General features: G+C 39.2%; 1 protein-coding gene across 1 annotated transcript in view; it reads right to left on the reverse strand.

Moving 5' to 3' along the window:
• Positions 1-25,324, reverse strand: part of LOC118336335 (mannosyl-oligosaccharide 1,2-alpha-mannosidase IA) — a 185,451-nt gene that overhangs the window by 76,360 nt on the left and 83,767 nt on the right. Inside the window, exon 3 of the mRNA XM_035672961.1 lies at positions 2,369-2,484. Within this exon, the coding sequence (XP_035528854.1) occupies positions 2,369-2,484 (116 nt within the window). The remainder of the gene's footprint in view (positions 1-2,368; positions 2,485-25,324) is intronic.

Here is a 25,324-nt window from a genome sequence, read left to right on the forward strand (position 1 = left end):
TTGGATGTTTTTTCCATGAAAAACAAGAAATAATTGGCTCTATTTTGGGTTTAAATAATGAGAATACTTTTGACTTCAAATGCTACATTTTCCCAGTAGTTGTTCTTATACTGCATGTATTTCCTTAAGCGATATTTTGCTAAAATTAGGACATCAGAAAATTTCCTTAGGCTCTTGGCAAGCTTGGTGAACCATTCTCAAGTGCATCTGACAATCTGTATATTGAGATAGTGATTTATTTTTTCTGAGGCAGGCGTGTAGATGTACAAACTGCACGAGGTACTTCAGTATCAAAATGATGATATCCTGTGACATAAATATTTGTCAAGTGTACTGCAGACTCTCTGAGGTGTTGCAGTTATTTGATATCTAAAAACACCACTTCTCTTTGTACAGCAGATGTGTGTGCAGAGTGTGTGTCAGTGTGTTTCTGTGTTAACAAAGCCTCACATCCGTCTCCCCTCATTTTACACAGATCAATCATGATTCCCATTTACTGTGCTGGCAACAAACCACCATATCAAATTCACAAATGTACATGGATACGTATGTTTGATTACTGTAAAACTGGCTTTATGTTCTAGATAGATAGATAGATAAGATATACTTTATTGATCCCAAGCTGGGAAATTGCAGATAGATAGATTCAGAGAAGAAGACAGAATCTCACACACATATTTTTAAACAATCTGGCATCTAATCACATCTTTAAAGACAGAAAACACACCAGGAAATGGAAAATATTTTCCATTAAAATATTACAATATTTGAAGAAGGAACCTACATTGTCACTATTGAGTCATGTTTGGAGTAGCAGCCTAGTGGACATTCCTCCCAAAGACCACTAATGAAGGCATGAGGGAATGAAGCTTATGGATTGTGGCAAATCACACTGACAAAGTGCAGTGTGATGTGTAAATCTGTATTTGTTGTTTGATTGGTGACAGCACGGCTGTCAGTGGCTGCCATTACTGGCCATCTCCACTCAGGCTGCCACAGCCAGCAGTTACAGCTGCTCTCAAAGTTAATAGTTATCTGCATTCACTGGGATAGACCGACCGCCGGGAGATAGAAAAGCTATGTGTGCGTATGTGTGAGTGAGTGTCATGTCTCTCTCCATGTTTGCCTTTCAATATGCATATGTATCTGTGGGAGTGTGTGTGTGTGTTTGTGCTTGAGTGAGAAATATAGCTGAAAACTGAAGGCTTCCTTTGATGTGGGGGTGAAATTAACGCTCACTGAGGATTCTTTATGGCCTCAAAACTGGCAGTGATCAAGATGTTGCTGGGCTCCACAAGATAAAAGCACATCATAAACACACTGTTAGTGTATTTTAGCCCTGATTATAAACTGGGGCTACTCCCCAGTGGAATAAATATGTGTGCACAACTGTTGGCTTCATAACATCTATTCCCAAACAAGGCTGTGCTGTTCAAAGGTATTGGGGGCATCATGTGCACTATGCCACAAGTTAAATACCGCTAGGATACGTTTTCTATGCCAGAAACCTGAAATAAACAAGTGTTTTTTAAATGCTAATTGAGGCAATTTTTGTCAGCAAACAAATCTTTTCAGATTTGAGACATCTGACACCTTGTCATAACAGGCGGTGAATTGGTGTAATTATTGCCCGGCATCTACAGTACAACTTTGACAGTCATAATGACATAGTTGAGTTTGTAAGCCTTGTGTAATTACACTACATTACATAAACCACATTTTATTATAACTGGTGGAAAACGTGACTCTGAGGTGGCCCTGGAATGACCTACAAAACCACTGACAAACTGGCCCACACTTCACTGTTAGCAGCAGACCACACAAAAACCTGTCCTGGTTGGCACTCACTTTAGCCTCCACTCAAACCCATCACATATCAGAACTGGCAGCCCTCGGTTGTTCCCGACGCCGTCATTACAGACTCGCTCAATGAAAGGGCCGTGGCCTCTTTTTTGCCTCTTCTCTCCTTCAATTTTTTCTATCTAAAAACATCCCTTCGACCCCTCCCCTCCTCGCTTTCTTTTATTTATCACATTTTCTGCCCCACAGAAACCATTCAGAGAGGCAGAGAATCCCATCAGCCGCTAACACGGCGTGGCCAGTGGCCACACAGGAAGCTTTTGATTCCTGCTAGAATGTCCCGAGCTTTGGAAAACTGTCAAACTCAGTGGACACAATGTTGGTGTTTAAGCACAATAGCACTGCTAAAATCGATCCAGCACGCAAGGCAACTGCTGAAAACTTAATTATGTTAATGCAGTGGCTGTCCATGAATTAAACTGAGACTTTAAAGTGGTTACATCATGAAAAGTAAACTATAAAAATAAAAATTGTCCAACTAGAATGAGAATAAGAATGAGTTTCTTACCGAGTTTAGGTCCAGGCTGGTCTGCACCCACTCCTTGGCATCATTATATTCTTCCATCAGTCCCATAATATATAGTGTGTCCAGTGAGTCAATGATGGAGGCTCCTCTCAGGCCACCTGCAAAATGCATGAGATAATTGAGTTAAAGCCTGTTCAAACAGAGACACATTTCTCAGGAGAAATGTCTGAAACTCAGTGGGTAACATTTTATTTTAACCCTCCATTAAGCATTTACAATTTATTAAATGTGTTGCAGTTAATAGATGTTTATTACTTTAATGTAGTTGTATTAAATGTATTAGAACATTTAAGGTACAGATACCTGTACCTTAATATTACACGTGAAGACAAATATGACGTGATGAAGTTATGATGATATAATGAATGAATCCCTCAACACTAACAACTCCTCATTTGTTCATGTGTGTAATAATACTGTGTATCATTCTATATGGACATACAGAATATATGATTACAGCTATGTTGTGTTATAAAGCCTTTAGTCACATCTGCCTACATTATGTGAATTTATCAGGTGATTAGGGCCGAGGACCACCTGTGCCTATTGAAATGTTTCCTAGTTAGTGTTGTTGACAAATTTCTTAATTAACACTTTAAATTGTGTTAGTTTTGCTTACAACTACATTATAGTGTGTTATAAACCTCTCACAAAGTCTTTGTATGCTATTTATGAATGTCAAATGATGGAAGTTAAAATAAAGTGTTAAGGGTAAGTGTGCAAGATGAAAAGAGTTAAACGAGTTGATCCTGTCAAACTGTGGCCAATGATTGAAAAGGATTTAGTAACTAATTTGTGTTAGCACCTACTTTTTCCACTGGGGTCATTTACAGGACTTTTCTCTCTCCACATACACTAGTGTCTGCTTGGTCTTAACATGACTTAAAGCTGTTTTGTAATATGTTGCAATCTGATTAAGTGCTAAAAGCATGGTGTGTTTTGCCGTGTTTGTTTTAACGGTGCACCACAGTGATGCTAAGCTAAAGTACTTCACTCACTAATCCCTGAGGTTGTGAAAGAACCAACCCAGATGGTGTTTTTTCTTTGTAGAAAATTTCCATAACACTAAGACCAGCTTTGTGTTTACATCAAATATGTCAAATCTGAGAAAAAGAAATTTGAAAGGACTTATAAAAGCAAATGAAGTAATTCTAAGTAAGTAAGTACAGTGAATGAGTGACAATTCATTATGTACTTGACTGTTACATAAGTTATTCAAAGGTAGATAAGTACTCCAATTTAACCCCAAAACTTTAATGTTCTGATCAGCAACAGTAATTTGACAGCATCTGTGATAAAAAGTAAAACATTAAAGTCCCTCACATGCTGAGCTTCTGTAATTGCTGCAGTGATGTTGAATGATAATACTAAAACAGCTTTGTGTGGTCCAGATAAAAAGCATCTCCTCTGCAAGATAAATAGCATCAGCTACAAAGCGTCAGTCACTGTACTGTAAGATGAAAGTCAAATCATTTAGGAATCAACCACCATAGGGGAAATAAGAACTGATATATTTGATTATAGCTAACACTTAATAGCTGCTGCAGGATTACACTCTTAGTCTACGCGTTTCCTTGGTGAAAATCTGTGTGTGTACAGTTACTGTGTGTGTACGAGTGTCTGTCTTTATGAATCTCATTTGAAGCTATTCATTTCTTTTCACAAGCTAAATGAGAAATGCTAAGGGATGTTTATTCCATCCTGGTGGCCTTATGAGAAATTGCATGGCCTGTTTTTCATTCTCGTATGACCAAATATTATGCAAATGGAGCTGAACCTCGCAGAGACTGCTCAGGCACAAAGGAAAAATAAACATTATCCTTAATGAATTACTATAAAAGAGTTCAAGGGCAAATTGTGGTTTGGAAGTTTAATAACAAGAAACTGTGACTAAATAGACTGTGAATCAAACTGCTCAGGGGCTCACATTGTAGATTACTAGGAAAAATGCAATAGCGTGGAAACTGACCTGGTTAAATGAGAGAAGTGATGAAAAATCTGGATGTTCATCCCTGAGAACAACCTAGCTTACAGTAGATGGCTGGATTGATCTGATGTAACCATGCAGCAACCTGGCACATCAAAGTCTTTTTTTTTATTTATTTATTTTTTATCAAGAGTTACTGTTAGGGCTCACCAAATATGCAAATGGTAGCCATACCTTTGGGCGACAAAACACAAGTCTCTCTTTCCACGTCTTCAGGAGCTTGCTTTTATGTTGCACTAAATTATGTAGGGCTGCCACTAACATGTCTTTGAGTTTAATCAGTTAATTGTTTAGTGTATAAAATGTCAGAAACTAGTGAAAAATGCCAACCTCTAGTTCAGCCCAAAGCCTAACGTTCAATTCGAGACAGTATAACACACACACACAAAAAAGCAGCAAATCCTTATTTTTATGGAGCTGGATAAGGCAATTTGCTTAATGAATGCCTTCAACGATGAATCAATTATTCAGTCTTTGATTATATTGGCAGCTATATTTTATGTTACTTGTATATAGCAGCTGTTTTCTAATAAAAGGACAGGAAGATAATTAAGTGTTGTTGAATACTTTTCTGTTTTTTAACTAATCACTTAATTTGCTAATTGTTCGGTACTAAAATGTTGCCGTTTTAATGAGACTGTGCACTACTGCTGAGGTGTCTACTGGGATCTAAACAAATTTGAAGAAACATCAGACTCCTTCATGTTTAAGTCAGTGTCAATGAACAAATCCACTGTTCTCTCTTTTCAGGATTTTCATTCTCAATACAATATCCACTGCTGTACATATAGTACTTGCAGCTGCATTCACATTATCATGACAGCAAAACTCTCACAACCACTGACCTTTCATCTCATCGCCACAGCTTAATGGATTAGCTCATGAGGTCAGCCAGAATGCCAAAGGGCAAGTGGAACGGGGATCAATGACTTGGCTTGACTGAATGATGGGTGCCATATGCTCTGGCCATAAATCCAGCACTATTATTAGTATCAGAGGTGGGGATGAACACTTTGAAGCTCTCTATGCCTTGCAAATCACTTGCAAAGCCACATTACATCACCAGAAAGTAATTTCTTCTCATTAGCCTTTTCTCATTTTGGTACAGTAGCCCACATCAAACTTGTGGTCCTGAAAAATTAGCCGCGTCACAGCTTTGACTATTCAGTTCAAATGTACTACATATCCCCACCCTTTAAAAGCTCATCTGCCATGGTTTGACTGCCGGCAGTTCAATTCATGTTGTCAGCAAGAGGGCAGTGCTAGCCTGAAGCAAGGCACATGTAGTCTACATAACTCTAGAGGACCATCTGCTGAGGTTATTGACCGCGTCCTAGTGCACACTGTATGTAGAGTCACATGTATGTTGGTGTATGATTTCAGAAAGACTTCCTCCTTCTAATCTTACAGAGGAAAGAAATAGAGTGTATTTTCCGATGCAACTCAAACTTTGACTCTATTATTGTGAGAAAGGAGTTTTTGCAGTTTGCTTACTGAGCAGCCTTATCTCTGTTTGATGACAAATAGTGATGGCGACAACTGAGAGGGGGGGGGGGTCAGATATCTAATGCGCGCTGCTTATCCAACCCCAGAGGTAGCTCTCTGTGGCTGCAGGCAAAGCAGCCGAGTGTGGAAAATTCCTATTGAAAACAGCACCAAAGCTAAGATGATTGATTGACTGTGAGGATTGACGGAGCAGATCAATCCATCATGGTGTACTCCTTTAGCTTCCATGGTCTAAGGCCCTATTCATTTCTGTGGCCCTCTGCTACAAATGGAAGAAGCACTGAGGGATCCTCTGAAGACAGGGGCAATAGATGTACTCTATTGTATATTTATAAAGACTTGTACACACTGACATGCTTTAAGGTCTCTCTCAATTTGCATTCTCATGCATTATAATGTCCTCCACAATGCATTTAGCGGAATATGTAATTCCTAGTAAGGCTCAAAAATAAACAAACACCAAACACAATCTTTATTTACAGACTGAGAATGCATCAGATAACGACCTAACCAATAAAAATGGGAAGACCAATAATTTATTGCAAGAATGATGCCTCACACTGAGAACTGGATACATAGTTGCTAGTAGTAAGAGCTGTATTATTTTTGTTTGTACTGTGGTAATGCAGCAGTAATTTATACAAAGTGTCTGCTAAAGACTAAATGCATAACTAAATTAAAACTGCAACTAATGATTATTGCTATAAGTTATTAATTTACATTTTAGTCTATAAAATGTAAAAATGAAACCCCCCAAAAAACTACAGTGCCAAAAAACCAACAAACTCACAGATATTCAGTTTAAAAAACCAATAAATGTGGGTCTTTTATTTGTGTTATATGTTAAATGATTAGCAATTGTAAAATTGTTGTTGATACATTTTCTGTAGATTGACTAATGGATTAACAAATAGTTTCAGCACTAGTTTGAATGTTTTATATTTAAGAATAATAAATATTCTCTTAATTGTAATCCAGTATTGTAGAATAAGGACTGGAGTTCAGAGAAAAGCAGAAAGGACAGAAAATAGTAATTACCTAATATTGAGATATTATCTAACCCCTTTTAATGTGCTTGTTGCATTAATTAGATTTAATTACATTCTTGCAGCTAAAAGTGTGCATGAATACACTCACACACGCATGTCCTTTGACCATCGGTTTTAAAAGGTACAAATTAAGTGTACATGTGTAAGTGGTGTGCACAACAATGAGTAGTGTGTGTGTGTGTGTAGGCACGCAGTACAGGGAAAGCCATTAGTGAGACATTCGCCGGTGGATGTTCATTTATCATGGCTGTCACAGGCCAGTCAGTGTCGGTCAGGGGGGTTACATTAGACGGCCAGAGTCCACATGATCAATCGCTCACTGCAGCCCGTTTGTGTGTTGTGATATTATTGGCCTTGCTCTCCCTCTCTTTTTCTGTAAACGTACACACATATGCACACATATACACACACACACACACACACTACTGATATAGGTGTATTAAGATAAACCGCTCCTTCATTTAATCCCCCAGGGGATAGTTCAGAGGCAACATTTCTGCTCTAATTTCATTTAACCAGCATACTGTACAGTGTGCATGCAAAATATATGCTGATATTCCTGAAAAGCCATCCGATGTTGACTGTAAATTCCATTGACTAAGTACATTAAGAGTGCAATATACTTAACCAGATAAGAATAATTAGATTTTAGAGATGGAGTGCTTTAATACACCCATGAGAAAACAGCAGTTAAATCAGAGCATTGCTCATTTTAGCTTGTGACTTATGGCACAAACAGCTGAAGGAATAAAATATTAAAGATGTGGTCAATAAGTCACCCTGTTAACGTTATCAAAGTGAATCTAATTGATGCAGACGCTGGATTCACATTAATTACACTGCCCTGTTACCAGTGGTTGCCAGTATGCAATCATCAATCGCCAGGGCAATGAGCATCTTGTTAGCACTAATGCTACCTGGCACCAGAGGGACAAGGTTAGCGAGCCAGTGCGTCTGTGTGATGTTAAGGATATCTAGCTGTTTGCTATTCGAGGCACACGGTTAGCACTGCAGATAAAGTGCACTAAGGAGATGACTCGGTAAGTGAGAGAACTTTTGATGGAGAGTGCCAATGGGGCAACGGTGGGGGAGAGGAAAGGGAGTATAGAGGGAGTGGGATTAAGTAGAGTTAGTGGGCAGAACATGAAACGGGTAGGGAGAAACCAGGAGTGAGAAATGTCATGTCGATCAATGAAGATGGAGTTTTCTGAAAAGGCTTGAATGCCAAAGGAGGAGCCTTGAGGAGTAGATGTCAGATAAGTCAAAGAATATCAATAATAAGTGAGGAAGAAGTATTAACTGGATGTGCTCTAATCAATACATATTTAAATGGTTTCTTGTAACCATGACTACAATGGTCCCCCAATGTTAACCCACTATGTAACCATGGAGTCCACTCAGGTCGGCATGTTGAACCACCATGCTTCTACAATAGCCCAGAACAGACAAACCAAACATTGGCTGTAGATAGTTTCCGCCGTAGTTTCTCTTACACACTTCTTCACAGCCCATTCTCATTCCCAGATCTTCACATAAAGATGTGAGTGGTGTTCAGTTAGCTGCAATCTGCAACTGCACAGCTACATGCCACTAAATGCTACACACTGTTCCTCTAAAGGTGATTTGTTTTGAAATTGATCTAAATCTCTTTAAAAAATTACATTTTTGAGATTATAACCTTTATTTTAATTGCCCTCCAATGACTATTTTTTTTTTACCCCCAACAAGATCTTCTGGACATATCTGACAGAAACAGTTCAAAAGTAAAATCCATCATATGCATTCCATACACTTTTATTGTGCAGGTTTACAAGTGAGATGCCAACAAAGTAATTGCAGTTTGTTTACTTCTGCTTCAACCAAGATTTGTCTAAATACATTTTCAGCTGCTTGTGTTTGTAGGCATCCCAACAAACCCCAAAGTATTTCTGACTGCAGAGCCCAAACAGCTTGGGCAACCATCCAAATATAAGCCAGGAGAAACTGTCAGTGCCGCTTTCGGAGGGAACTTGCCTTTTTCTGTAGCTGCAAATATAAGATCCTTACTACCAGATCCTATCGTATCCTTGCTACAAGATGTAAGTGGGGTAACTAATCCCTCTGATTATCAATGTAAAGGCTGTTCTACCAGTTACTACACATAAGCAGGGTGCATACATGGAGCTCATTGGATGTGTTCAATTGAATCCTCAAGACTGCACAATTTGTTCTCTTCACACAGGACAAATTGCACCAGAAACGTACTTTACATTTTCCAATCAACCTGTGGGAAGATCAAGTCTTGAGTAATACTGCAGTGTTAGAGCTGTATATCTTAAGAAAGCTTGGAAGAGCAGGTGACAGCCACAGAGACAGAGCTGTTTGGAGAGGTCTGTTTACTGAGACGCACTGTTTAAATCACAAGGCTAAGGAAAGCTGACCCTGCTTCAAGGGATATGCATAGCTGTGTTGTGTGTTAGACATTGATGTAGCACCCCTGTCCAGACAAGAGTAGTGGAAGATGAAGAAGGGACAGCTAGGAAAACAAACTCTCAGCGAATGACAAAAAACATACCAGATTCAGGCTGCTGGACCAGTGACTTGTAACCTACTAAAAACGTAGATACGTAGGTGTGTCAGTGAGTATTTACAAATGGAAACATTTGAATTCCCACACATTAAATCACAATGAACTTAACTCAAATCCAGATCCAGAATTACAGAAGCATAGTTATTCATAGCCTTCAAGAATCCATTTACCATTCCTGTCTTCCCTGGCAGTAAAATGTAATCTATACTGTTCTAGTTAATCTCACCACGAGGTCCATTGAGTACCTTTTTTGGAGCTTTCAGTAATGTAATATGATTATATAAGTATAACTGAAAACCTCAGTTTTCAGTTTTATCTTTTTATTTTAATCTATTTTTCTGTAGTGCCCGATTCCTCACTTTAGTCCAGCATTGATTTAGCCATTTAACTGCTGACTTGCATTTAAAAAAGAACATTTTGTTCAGAAAGTTAAAACTGTGTCCAAAAAATTAAGTGGACTCCTTGTTCTATGGATACGTCTGTATCTGCCTTGCTGCCATGGCTACCAGTACTGTGCATATAAACCCCACTACTATACACTCTACCCCCTCAGTAAAGGACCACATCAACAAAATTAAGCAACCACTCCTGATTGCACCCCATCTCAACCCACAGACCCCCCTCCCTTCTACCCCCGTCTCTCCATTTTCAGCATTAAGGTAATCACACAGTCAAACTGGCCCACAAACAGACTTAGATCTAATGGTGCTTTGTGCCTTCCAGTGCAATAGCATTTGCTTGACAAGACAGAGGAAGAGACAGAGAATTGATAGAGCAAGGCACATTAGAGATGGACTCAAAATAAATTTGTCCCATTATGAGACCTGCAGATGAGGAGGAGATGACTGAGCCAGAGGTTTCAGCTATGGACAGCAGGAATCCTTTATTTTAGAGCGAATCAGTGTTTAGTCTCTGCATGATGCACTCTGCAGCTGATGAATACTTGTCAGAGGGAGATGGATATCAATCTTTAGTTTTTAAGGGACTGTAATATATTTTCATGCAGTAAGTTTCTTTCTTCTCCCAGTGTTATATACAAATTCAATAGACCTTTTTTCACAGCAGCCACTGTGATATGAAATAGTAGGGGAAACAAAGGTGTTACCAATGATACTAAGGTTTTATTACATTCAGGTCAATGCTGCCATTGTGCATGCTCACTGGAAAGGCTCTACTACACTAAATGAAACAGAACCTTAATGACTGTCATTGGTAACACCTGTGTTTACTCTACTGTTTCAGTTCAAAATGGCTGCTGTAAAAAAGGTCCATTGGTAAAGTACATAGTAATCTCCAGTATTGGTGGTTTGGTGTTCATTTTTGTGGTAGCAATGCTAGCTTAGCACTGTTCTTTTTGCAAAATGAAGGCAATACTATCTACAACTGCAGCATTTTGATTTAGACCATTTCACATGTGAGTCAAGAGGCAAAGCACAGTTAAGGTGGTGGAGTTTAAAGAAAGAGGCCACCACACACACTCTGTGTTGATTTTACAGTATGAATGCGAGATGATTGGCTTTTACAAAGGTTATCAATAAACTATCAAAATGTCACAGACTAAAGAGCCAATCAACACACCTTCTAACTCATTAATCTAATCAACAACTACAAAATGCACACTGTCCAGACATGATTAGAGAGGCTCCAGACTTTGAGCAGTACACCCGTCAATCTAATTGCAGCAATCTAATTTGCCACTCTGGGAGAGCGTAGCGTGTCAGTGCAGCAGCCCTGTCTGATATGACAGCCTCTCAGATGAGATTACACACCGCACACAGTGTCAGTGTTATCGAACTCCTCACCTCCTCCCTCTCCCAAATGCCTCTCTTGCATTGATCAACAGACACGCAGCACAGTAGGAGAGGGGGATCATACATCTGATGCTCTGTCAACCCACAACACCTGATTGGAGATGACAGCAAAAGCTAGAGGCTCTGATTAAGCAGTTGATAAAGACACTAAGCCATGGTGCTGCAACACCATTTCAGCCCTGTAAGGTCATCCCACTTAAAATCCACAAAGTAAACAAATGATAAAAAAAAGCCCAGCGTATTCCCAGCAATTAATAAAAACCTCTTCTGTGGTAGGGTTCAGCAGGGCAAAGAATGCATTAATTTTTCAGGTGTAACCTTGATAGATCACAAGACTTTGCAAGCTTAATCTCTGATTACTTCTATAGATAAAAACGAAGCAGTGCTTCCCATCCGGTCCACCAGACTTTATCTCATCTGAAGGGAGCTTTCTAGCTCACTAGTTACGCAGAGAAAAATGTGCAGCCCAACCAATTTAGGAGAGCTGTAATAACTTGTTGACAAAGAGCAGCCGTCAGCCGGAGAAATTAAACCAGCCATCTAAAAAGAGCAGCCGCTTCGCATCATTTGTGCAGCCCTGCAGGCATTCAAGGTAGGAAGAACCTGTAGTTAGAAAGCTATGTCTGCTTGGTGTGTGTGTGTGTGTGTGTACTTATGTTTATATGCATGGGCTCTTTCTTACATCTAATTCCTGCTTTTTAACAATTGGTCTGGAGAACGTTACAACTCAGTCAGGTTTCTAACAGGCAGTAAAGAAATAATTGTAGCCTCTGGCATTTTTGGTTAAATAAAACTGTGGGATTATTAAAAAAGATCTTAATTAAGGGAAAGACATGAACTATTCCACTTTTCTATCAATCTGTACAAAGCCCATTTAGAGACCACTTGTCTCCACGTTGAAAGGTACCGCTGCTTGTTCACCTGCAATTTCACACTCAATTACAGCAGGAATGCAAACTTTCTAACAATATTTCCTGGAGGAATGTGAGTTAGGCAACTTGAAACACTTGTCCATATTACTTAATATCAATTTCTATTTCACTGCTTCACCTGTTCTCCTGTTTATTTCAGTGTCACCCTCTTCTGTTCTGGGATGCCAGAGGCTGTATGCACCACTCACAGCCCCCTCGCCACCTCTGAAGTGAACTGAAAGTTCTTCAAACCCTTGCGGCAAGATACACCAACAGCAGGAATTCATTTCATGCAATTTTACTTATTCATTCTGCCACCACCTTCTTCCTTCCATCCAGTCACCACTGAGTCAAGAGTCACCACAGAGAACCTGAGCCTGACCTTGCAGTGATTTGCTATGGATACCTAACGATGAGACAAGTGAGAGTTATTTTTGCAGACACAGAGAATGCAGGATGATACAGAGAAAAGAGGGACGGTTAAAGTTGGTGTGCATATGTGCATGAGACACTACAGGCAGCAGAGGTCAACCAGCACTACTGTTAAAGTCTTTGCTACACACCCAGAGCCAGTTCTAACACTTCAAGGTACGATGCTCACCACAGGAACTAAAAGAGTTCTGCTTTGTAGGTTGCCAGTGTGTGAAGGAGTGAGACAACAGCCGCTCTCAGAGCTGCAGAAACCCAGACAGAGAATATTCTGAAATGTAAACACAACTGTCTGTTTTCATGGAACACAAAAGGCAACATCATAAGAGCTAACTGTGAAGGACAAATGGGCTTGAGACAAAAACGAAATGTTCCTTTCCACCTGAAAGACTGAGGGAAATTTAAACTGGGGATTGAGAAGACTGGGAAATCTGATGAGTCATGCATGAGAGACATTGGATGTCTTAGCACTTAGAGGAGGAGTTATTGTGAGACTCTTCAGCTAGGGTTTGCCAAGTAGTGAAATATTCAGGCTGAGTAGAGACTGCAATAAGGAAAAGCTAAAAAAAGTACTGTATATTAATAGTCTCTCAAATAAGTGAATGAAGCAAAAATCTGCTCCCTTATACTGCCCCGAGCTTAAGAGCTTGGCAGGAAGCGCTTGTGATTAAAACTGCCAAACACTGATTACTACACACCAAGCGGCATGTCTCAGGTTGCAGAGACGTCATCATCAGAGTAACTCCGTCAGTACGTCACAGCAGACTGATCAGTGATCACAGATTACATAAACACACAGTCTGAGGATTCCATGCGGTACCAAATACCAAGAAGTAACAACATGACCGAGTTTGGGACTTTATCCAGACACAGCAAATTTGACCCTTGCCCTTTTATCCATCAGCCAGCATCTGAATCGTTACAGTAAAACAGAGTACAATCCCTCATAATCCTCCTGCTTCATCGTACATTTCGCAACCAGTTTTTCATCATCTTGGCTATAATCCCGGCACAGAGGCTTGATGATGCACTCATGCCCACTGAGGGGAACTTGTTCTAATCCGAGCAGAAATTGAGGAAAGATGGCTTCACTTTCATGTCTTTATTAATATAAAGGACATGAAAGTGTAGCCCCACAGCAGAGATATAATAAAACATTGAATGAAACGTGAATTGGTCGAGGTCATAAATTCTGCATCCATAACTTGTTAAACTATCTTTTTCTGAGCCTTTTATTTCGACTTGCATTCTACAGTAGCAATTTATCCTTATGAAACCCCTCATGATCTCAACACAACCGTGCTTTTATAACCCTGTCAGTAGCTCAGCCTGCTAGCTCTTGGTAGTGAAGCACTACCACCACACACCAGTTTGGGTGTGTGTGATCTCCAGGCAGTTGTCGCTGCTTCAGATGCAGAGCAGCCAGGACCATCATTACATGCAGCGGGACGAAACCTGCTCTGACAGCAGGTTCAGCCCCAGAGTGCATTATCAGAGGTTCGCTGTCAAGTTCCTCATCTGCCTGCAGCTTAAATGCTCCAGCATGCACCCACAATTAGGGTGAAATATTTCCTCCTTTCTTCTGATCTCGTTATTTCACTGAGTTCATTGAGTGAACTTAACAAACTAATGATAAGCAAAAATGGATGAGAGGAGAAGTAAGTAGCCATTCGTTTTTTTTTTTTCATACAAACGGAAGAGAGGAGCAGAAGAGATAGGAAGTTCTCCTTAAGTAAAAAAATAAATGTCTATGGTTTGGTGGTGGTTATGGGCAATCACCATTACTGGACTCATGAAAGAAAGACGGCTTCGACTTCCTTTTTATAATGCAGAACACAAACACAACACTGATGGCTCCATTCCAGTTCAGGCACCTAGTTCGGAGCATATAAAAAAATATATTGGTTTGGGAACCTGAAAAGTTGGTTCCCAGCTGGAACCAAAAAATAACAGGTTTTCCTTGGGAACCAAAGTGGGCGTGTCAGGTTGACAGCATGTCTCCTAGCAATGCAGTTGTCAGGCAACTGGTGTAATGGGAAATGCCCACCCAGAGGGCTGATGCTTAGAAACAAATATGTCCAAAAGCAATTTTATCCTACTGAATAATTGAAAACTATTCACAATCTCTACATTCATTTCAGTTGACATTTTCTTACACAGTGAGGAGAAATCTATGGGGTCTCAGATTCACTAAAATTAGATGCTGTATGTGGATATATGGACGATTATGACTATGACTATGACCAATATTATCAGCTAATATCAGGTTGTCACAGATTTACAGCTGTGGATGTTGGCAGATGTGCAAAAAGAAATCGTACAGCAGTAAACTGCAGCAGTGAATGTTTTATTATATCTTTTATCAGACATGTTTTAATCACAAAATGTTCGTTGATGTTATGTGTTTATGTAAAACAAAAAAATCAATATTGACATTTTGTTATCACATTTTTATTATTCTCAAGTGATGAAATGGGAATCTGTCTCAATCTCCACTATGCACACATATCTCACATATTTTAATGACACTGTAGTATGTATACATCCTTTTTCCCACTGCTGCTGAATAATACCATTTTGCTAGAAAATGTTTTAGGTCAAACAATTATGAGCAAATGTAACGTGTCCAGCCAGCAGTTTCAGTTTGGGGCCTTATTGGTTTCAGAGCAAATAGGCAACATTGAATGGAGGGTTGGGATGTGCTCTCCAGAGGAGGGAGGGACCAGATCTTGATTTGTCACCTGGCGCTGGTTGCTATGGAGACAGATGATTTCTTCTGCACCATGATGGAGCCCATGGGATATACAAATGGATGGGGCAGACATGGAAAGTGGGTGGATGGTGACAACCGTTCACTCTGTGTGACTCTAATGTGACAGACACCATTTGCGTAGCCCGTCGTTTAACCCTAATGACACGGGAGGTTGCCACTTCCGTCCCTGTTCTCTCTAACCTTCGAAGTGCCTCCCTTCAAGACCAGGCACAAGGCCCATTGGGAGGTAATTGCGAAGGATGCAAAAAAAAACCTGTCTGCTCTGCCTAATATGTGGGCAGAGGAGAGAGAAGGCAATTGTTAGTGGCGGTGGTTGCCAGTTGAATGCTTTTAATAAAAATGTTCCTTTAATAGCACAAAGAGGAGGAGGCTGCAAATGAAAAGAGGAACTCAAGGTTGAGTCTGACTCACAGCAGTATGCACGTGTGTTTGTATACGTGCATGTGTGTACATGTCTGAGTCCCTTCTAGGCAGCACTGTTTTTGCAAATGGGCTGCCTCAGCAGAAATCTTCAGAGGCTCTGTCAGTGCTTTGTTTGCTGTACAAGATTATAATAATAATGATGCTTGACAGTGAAAATTGGTGAAAATCCCTCACCACTTTGAGGGGCTCTGTGGGCCCTGAGGACCCCCAATTGCTCTATAAAACATTTATTTCACCTTTCAATTGCACCTCCACCCAGAGACGACTAAATAATAAATAACCGAGCCTTCATCATTTGGGCCATCGATCTGAGCTAAATCAAGTTTTCAAAATATCTCTTCCCTCCTTCTCTGTTCTCTGTCATGTAAGAGAACCTGGCAGCGCTTTACATCATCTGAAGAGCCCTTGGGATTTTATAATAAACGCCACTGGTTTTAAATGGTCCCCAGCAATGCCATGGTGAAGGGTTCAGCCTGTGTCGCTAGAAGTAGCTCATTTTGCATTCCAGGAAAACTCTCTGGTCAGAAACTGGTGACCTTATGTTCTTTAATTGTACCTCTTGGGATGAGGAGGGAAAAGGAAAAATGAGGGCAAAGCAGGGGGGATGGAACAAAATGAAAAAAAGAAAGAATTATATAATCCTTAGATAAAGGCAGACAAAAATAGTAGAAAGAGTGTAGAAAGAGGTCTTTACACTTTCATTTGTTGTAGAGAGCAATTGTGAATATCAGCATGTGCCCAATCCCCTTAACAGCCATAGGACATCTATTGTTGATGAAAAATCTCTGGAGTGAGGGAGGGGCAGCTGTGACACCTAATGTAATGCTCTCTCCTTTATTTCAGCACAATCACAAGCCTTGTCTGCATCTGTTGGACTGTGGGTTTGGCTTGGCATTTAATGTGCCGTGTGTTTCAGTTAGTGACCCACATATGCAGGCACAAGGGTAATGACGTCGTTCACAGAGGCACGAACATCTCTTTAATCCTCCATTTAGGCTCTGGGACTGGTTGGCTTCTTACTTGATAGTGAGTGGAGAAAGTGATATAGTATATGAGAGCTCTAATAAGAATGAATTAGCTGGTCTTTTGAAAAGAAGGAAGAAAAAGACATCTGAAGAGGGCCTAATGAGTGAGAGATGCCTGAGAGTTCTTACTATGCCTGTGTTTGATATATGTATCTCATACCCTATCTGAAATAGTAGAGATGGCACTGATTTCTGATCTTTTTTTTTTTTTTTAATGAAATGAATAATAAATCACATTGCTACAAAATGATTGACCAATACTGATAATGTATACTTAGGGCTGTGAATCATACATACTAATATAGACTAAGATGAGGAAACTGTCAAGTACGATACCAAAAGTTGGCACCAACAGTCTACTCGGATTTGTGATTTTGTTAAAGGAGTTGTTTGGCTTATTCACTATCTTTTAGAGAGTGAAGATTGATACAACTCACCACTTGTCTGTTTCCTATATTAAGCAGTTAGCTTAGCTTAGCACAAAGACTGGATACACAGGGAAATAACTCGCCTAGCTCTGTTCAAAGGTAACAACATCCACCTACCAGCTTCTCTAAAGCTCACTCTAACACATGATATCACACTGGTACAAAAAATAGTGTCAAAGCAAAGGAAAAGTTTTGGTTTTACAGGGTTACATGTCAGATTATTTCTGGGCCAGGGGCAGTAACATTGCAGTCTCTGGTGAAAGTCACTGTGCCGAGAAATAGTTCCATAATTTAAAAAGAAATTTGTACAAATTATGGGATGCAACATTTTAATTAGTGAGCTTTAGAAGTGCTGGTAGGCGGATATTGTTGGTTAGCATCAGGCTAGTGTAGACGTAGCCCCTGTTTCCAGTCTGTGTGCTGAGCTAATTGTCTCCTGGCTGTACTTACTGTACAGACATAAGAGTGGTATCGATCTTCTCATCTAACTTTTTTTTAAAGAAAGTTAATAAGCCTATTTTAGCAGCTATCATGTTGTAATTTGTTCAACATATTGTTTGGGCTAGAGAAAACAACATCATTTCAGTTTTGTTGTTAATTCTGAAATCACTGTCGGAAGTTATTATTCTGTTGTTGCAAATCCAAAACCACAATGCTAACATGATGTCCATAATGATTTCTATCACAAAGAGAACCCAAAAGAAACGTGATCAGCATTGCACCTGACTTTCCTAGAGATCAGTGCAACAACAAAGAAAAAATTTGATCTCGGGGTCTATAACTGTTTGTGAGAGTTTTTGTGCCACTCGTTCTGAATGAAACACTCTACTTTACAAGAGGTTAGCACAGGAGGTCAATTAATCTCACTCCCATATCTTTGTTGAAGCCAAAAGGGACTGTAAAATACAGCAGGATTTCAAGGACACTATATGGGTTGACAGAGCTGACCTGAGGGATCCATTCACGAGCATTTTCCCAGACTGGTAACAAAAGGAAAAGAAGAATAAGGCATCCCAGGGACTGTCCAAGAGCCACAGAACATCCCTCCTTCACAATAATTCATCCAGAATTGTCTTTCTTTTCAGATCAGAGAAAACAGTCTTCGCTTATAGGGCGTAGGTGATAAAAGATTAACAGCATAAACAACCTGTCCAACCTGATTTGCTTCCAGTTACAGTACACAGTGGTGAATGGTAAGATTTACAAAGGACACACAAAGATGCTGTAAACACACAAACTTCTTCCTTCAGCTACATCGTGGTTTAGTTGAAGAAAAGCTAAGCGTCCGATTAAATTAAAAACAACATTCAACATAACATACATGTAATTATCTTAGTAGTATAATAATAATTCAGAACAAAGAGATCAAAATGAAGGATTTTTGACTGGCTTGGCTCCTGTTCGTTTGGTGGGCCTTGAGTAGTGGTTTTAAGGATGCTGGATCAGCATTTTCTTTGGCAAATCGTAAGGGGGTAGAACTTTTAGATACCATACATTATCTCTTAAGGATAATGCCCTGTTTGTGTTTAATATCAATTAAATTCAAGGCTGAAGGCTCCATTTGGTCTTGCTCTGAGATAAGCTGGAAATATAGAACCATCACTTCTGATACTTTTAGTTAATGCTCTCCTCCATAAAAGTAGGGCAGAGAGCTCTGGGAGCCAAACATTGAAAATAATTCACGGCACTGAGGGCTTTGCCTTGCAAGTCTTGCACAGTTAACAAGTGTCCCAAAATGACTTTGCATCACTTTCCCATACCCTTTTAAATCTGATCATATCTACACATGGGACTTAAGTCCTTCCCAATAGCCTGAAGTCTTAAAAAGCTGTTAATCTCCTTTTCCTCTGGTCCAAGCTATCTAACTTTTCCTCCAAGGAGTGCCTTTCCTCACCATGGTATACCTTCCTGCCCATCCTCTGTCTCCATATGAAATAATCCATGATAGCAAAAACCCAGCTCTCTTGATCTTTCTGACAGAAAACTTTTCAGGAGATGAACAAAAGAAGAGGAATCGGATAAAGCAAGGAGATGACAGGTTGAAACCGAAACAAAAAAAGACAAGTTACAGTATCAAGCTGGTTACTCATACAGTAAGTCCTATAGCTATGAGATTTGATAGGATCTATTGAAGAACAACAAAAATGATCCTTCAGATTTACACTCATCATCTCTTCTCTCCCCAGCAAACACCACTGTTGGCGCTAATACTTTATAATGGTGATGTATCTACAGAGAATTATCACCCAAACTAGAAGCTTTCCTCTGCTATACAGAGCTTTAGCTCTAGCTGTCCAGCCCACAACTTTACTGTTTTGGTTTCCTCTTACAGCTTACATACCATTGATTTTGGCCACAGCATGCAGCTCTAAAAAGCAAGCGTACACTACCTCCTCAGCACCAAACGGCAGACAGGCACACTAAGCAACTAGCTGGTGAACACAGTGAAGAGTCAGATATTTCCCTCTGGAGTTGGTAGAGATCAAAAACCGAGCTAAACAAGTGTAAATATTGAACTTACATTTACTAGGTGACCCGAAACATCGTTAAAAATGTTTGATGTGTAAACCAAAGTTTAACAAAAATATATAAAAGATGATGAAAGGTCAATGTTGTGTTCACAACTATTTTTTTCTGCTGACCCCAAGTGGACAAAAAAAATGTATTCTCAAATCTCAAACTGAACGTTGACCCCTAAAGTTACAGCGAATCGACAAAACCATTTCAGTTTTAATACCAGTGAGCACCTCCTGCTCAGAGATTTTGAACTGAAAGTCAATAGCGGCACACAAGACATCCTCCAGATCATCCCATTGACCTTCTTCAGTGATTTATGTCCATCACAGTGGAAACTGTTGATAATATCTGCACCCAATATTAAATCTAATTCATACAGTTATTTACACATGAATATTAAAAACAATCCATCTGGATCACAGTTGATTTCACTAAAATGTATTAATGGAAAACAAAACCCTACGTGAACCCAGAAAGTCATTCCCCATTACATCAGCATTTTGTAAACAGTGAAAAACACACATTTTAGTGTATTCTTCAAAAAAGGATTAACTTTTTCAACACAGAGGTGAGCATGCCATTAATAAATTAAACCAAGCTTCAATTAGCCCTAAAATTATACTCTCCAAAATTACAGCAACCTCTTTCACATCATGCAGTACATACGCTTCTCAGGTACTGAGAATATATACGTCTTTGTGGGTGGCAACAGCTGTTCATTTATAGCATTGACTTCATGTATTTCTGTCATATTTTACCAAAACTAATGACTATTTCTAAAGCTGGAGACAAAGTTAATGGAGCAAATGTTCTTATCAGTCACATTAAACTAAAATCTGGCCTTGATCTCATCATGTTGCTCTCCTTAATTTCATAACGCTCCAGGAGATATAATATCTGACATGATTACCCTGACATGAAGTAATCTAATGAAATCAAAGCAGAACAGGGAACACGGTAGAGCTACCAGATGATACTTAATATTTAACTAATAAACAACCCAATCATTTATCTGTGAAATATATTTAGGGTTTTATACTGCAATTTTTTAACACTATTTTTTTTTAAATATGTTAATATCGTGCTTACTATTTAAAGAGTACTTGAGGGGGAAAAAAGGAATATGAATGTGCATATTTTAACTTTTTCATCAGTTTCTACTCCTCACTGTGTGGGAACTCCCACACAATCTTACAAGAGGCAGAATTGCTGAAAGTACTGTAAATAGCCCAGTTTTGTCTTTCTAATTGCCCTAAGCAAAATACAATTTTAATAAGCTCTGAAAAATACTGTATTTTAAATGACAAAGGGGAAACAAGAGGAAAAGTCTATCAGAACCAACTTTGGTTAAGAGGAAAGAATAAAGAGAGCTGCTTTTAGCCTTGAGGGTCATGACAAAGGAAGGAAGAGAGGGATTACAGTAAAAATAAAAGGGTATGGGGGGTTGAAAGAAAGACTCAAAGGAAGATTATAGTAAAATGAAAGCGTGCCAGAGAAGGGGAGTAAGGAGTGAGGTACAGCAGCAAGGCATCTCTCTCTGCCTTTCTGTGGTTTGTGTTGTGCGTCTTTGACTGTAGAGGAGAAGGGATGTTCTGGTGACTCTCAGCATATTGACAAGCTTCTGATACAAACGCTAACTGTAGATCCAATCTCGCCACATGTCTGTTTACTCTGGGGATTAAATTAAAAAACACAGCATCCAATTTCATACCTGGCTTCTCGCACCACCATTCACAATGTGACATTTACTCGCTAGCATGATGCCCTTTCTCTCTTTCGCTCCCTTTGACTCCCTCTCTTTTGCAGCTATAATGCACTATGTAGCAAACAAGAGTGGTTAAGAGCAGAAAATGATGCCAGCTTCACACAGAATGGAAATATATTTGCCCATGGGATTAACCATAATGTTGCTCCCCTTCCCCCACATTTCTATACTGCCAGATACAAATATCTTATTCTATCCCAGCTTTTATTCTGTGCATTATCGGTTGGATCGGTATTAAGGTGCAAGGCTTAGTGGATAGCTCTGCAGCACAGACAAAGATGGCAATTAGCTGCCAGAATTTGAAGATTGCACGATCCATTATGAGCAACCTTTGGCATCAACAGCAGAATTATGGCCAGAGAAGTGTGCCTTCAATGTGAGATATCTGCTGTGGAAAAAAATGACACTTTCTATTACTAAGTGATTCATAACACACATGTTATATAGCTATAGAAAGCAACCAAGCAGCAATCACAAATTGTGTGTTGGTGATTTGAAGGAGCATTTTTGGTCAAATACTTTCCTCTTATGGGAAAGGTTTGCTAGTACTGCTGGTCCCATGAGAATGAAGCACCAGCTTGTATCTTACTGCACATTTTAGTTGCTTTTACACAGTTCTTTTTTAAACTCTTGGGCCACATGATTGAGTCACATTTGCTCTCCCAGACATTATCCCATATAAAATGCGGTGTTTGTGCCATGGCCTCTAGCTTACAACACAAGCTAACTATATAGAACCTTCTAAGCCTGAAGTGGGAGAAAGCTCATGTAAATGAGCGGCTGGCAGAGAAAGCCAAGTGTTTACCAAGCGAATGAGACCAACATATTCTTTTCCTGAGCCTCTGCGCATAAAATTTAGGTTTCTATGGAGATACCATGTGGGGTGGTATCTATGTGGTATCTGTGATTGCTCAGCTTGGGCTGTTTGTGTTTTCTCCACCAATGCTTGTGGAGATTATTGATATTGAAAGCAATACAAAGCAAGATGAAGGAAGGCTCAGTAATCTTTACAGTAACACACATATGCAAAGCTTCCCTGGCATCACTCTATGTCACAAAAATTGACACAATTACTTTGAGGGACATAATTAAAACACGATACTGCCAGATCATGTATATTACAGCCATGTGGCGTTGCAGTGATGATATCAATGAGTAAAATTAGACACTGAGCTACAAATTCAAAAAGCGGAGGTATTTACGGCAGGACTCACACTGTCCCATGGCGTCACATATGAATCCAGCTTAGTGGACAAAACCAGCCTTGTGAGAACAAGTACCAACAGAATGCTGATATTTCTCAGTTTTTACTGGATCTGTAAGTAATGTAAAGTGATCATGTGCTTGCCATAACAATTTAATAAGCTGATCTCAAGGCTTGTTGCTGTGAGTCTGTTTGAAGTATACTTTCTGCCCGCCAGCATTAAGACTTTAACACAAACAAATCACAGCAACCGACTCTATCATTGTATCTATCATTCCTCAAGTTTTAGTATTGACAGCAATACAGTCCATTAGTTTTCAATGTCCTCAGCTGTTATTTCTTCCTAATGATGCTTTACATCACAAGCGGTCTAAGTAGAAGATGCCTTGATAACTTCAACAGATCTTTAGCCCTTACAGCATATTGCAATATTGGAAAATCAATTCCTTGTGTTTTCAGCACTTGTTATTCTTTTTTTCCTCAAATTATTGTTTCTCTGTCTTTCGGTGACTGATGCAAGTGATGTAGGGTGTTTGTTAGTAAATCATGGGATAATTATATGTCAGTGAAAATGTAACAATGTGCAAACATTTGCATATGTACAAGGCTTCTATCACCGTATTCTTTGTTGTTTACCTTACTAATAAGCTGAACGCAGCTTACTTGCTGAATGGAGCAGGGTTGTGGACGGATGCTCAGACTTTAAAAAAAGTCGCTACAAACTTTTGGTAGATTTCGTCAGAAAATAATTCTGGTTTGGTTGCTTTGAAATAGAATACCTATCACACAACTTAAGGGCAGTGCTTCAAAAGGACTCCTCTTAACTATGAACTTGGCAACCTTGGGGGAATGAGAGCAGCAAAGAGATCACAAACTGTATTTTCAAGAGAGCTTGCATCATCGCCTTAATAATCCCGAATCCCTACAGATGTGATGGAGGAAGACAGTACCAGTCCAAGTCTTATTAAGAGCTGATCCGCCTTTTATTAAGGGCTTCTTTATGGGATTTCCCTCTGGCTCAGCAGTGTGAACTGACTGATATGCTTCACTGCAGACGACCTGAGGACCTCTCTGGATCTGACTTCAATTAGAGGCTGTTGGAGACTGTGACACCCCTGGCAGGTTGTGAGTTTCCTGTGCTGAGTGAAAGGTAAGGAAGATGTGGTGACAAAAGCTCACCGAGGCGCAAACGGGTGCAATATGTCACCTTTCAACTGACAGCTCAAGAGAGTAGAAGAGTGTTTTTAATTTTACTTCATTATGAATTGAGGATAGGTGTAAGTATTTAAAAATAAAAAAATTTTGTGTTCACAAGTTCAACTATTCTTATCAGTCTTGATTTATGAATGTTTCTGAAACGAAATCCACTACCACAAACCACAAACAAGACTATTATAATAACCTAATATTACAATCACCTTTAGTAAAATAATTGTTTCCTAAAATACTTACTGTTAAGGATGCAACTATTCTGACAATTATTTTTTGATAAATCAATAAATCACTTGATCTGTAAAACATTGTAAAATGATCCCAATCACAATTTCCCAGAGCCCAAGTTGAAATGAATGTACCAACACCAAAACCCAAAGGAAAAAATTTAAAATGTGCTTTACAAATAAACTTTACTTACTTACTTACTTACTAAAATAAGGATGAAATGTTAATTATAAATAATTCAGTGCCTTTTGCTTGATAAATGTCTTAAACGATTATTCAATATCAAAAGTGTTGCAGTAATGAGCATGTATGCAGTTTGCCAACAGCACCAAATGGGGCAAATTAGTTAAAACACAGCACAGAGTAATACACAGATAATTAATAATTTACAGAAAATATAAACTACACAAACTGCAGGTAGGACACAACAGGCAGCTAACCACATTTTTGCATCCACCACAATGTTTCCCTATTGCTCTTCCCTGGATGAAAACATCACCTATATGCATAACCATGTCAAATGTCTAATTATGTAGAAATATGTTTTGCAGCATAGTACACGCATCAAAAATAAAGGATTCAAATTGCTTCACTAGTTTCTTTACTTTGAAGAGAGCTGGCTGTCAGATTTAGTTTAAATGCAGCTTGAAGGGCAGCCTGTGTTAGTTTGCTTTTCCTCATTTGGCTGGATTCATTTCCTTGCGATATCTGTTAGGCTCGCATATTACTAGTGTTGCAAGATGCTGAATATAACTTAATCACCTCTTTTTTTTGTTAATGATACCAATATATTTTTCCTAAGTTACAGGGAAACCAAAGTGCTTCCAAACCACTTGAGGGAAGCAATTTCTTTAATGGCAATTTCATTATCAGCCTCACTTTGGTTTTTGCTTGTCTCAAACTTTCACAAACTTGACTCAACTTTCTGCTCTTGCCTTCTTCCTCATTGTTGAAATTTTAAATTTCTGAATGCCCAGTTAGACAGTAGATAGAGATAATTCACCTGGAACAATTTGAATGTTAAAGTTTAATCTGTCTTAGTGTGGCTATAAAGTCTTTTCTGGTAAAAGGTCAACAGATCTTGACAAAAAAAAAAAAAAA

Source organism: Morone saxatilis, unplaced genomic scaffold (genome assembly GCF_004916995.1).
Source record: "Morone saxatilis isolate NCDOM2014 unplaced genomic scaffold, NCSU_SB_2.0 Contig24, whole genome shotgun sequence".
NCBI lineage: Eukaryota > Metazoa > Chordata > Actinopteri > Moronidae > Morone > Morone saxatilis.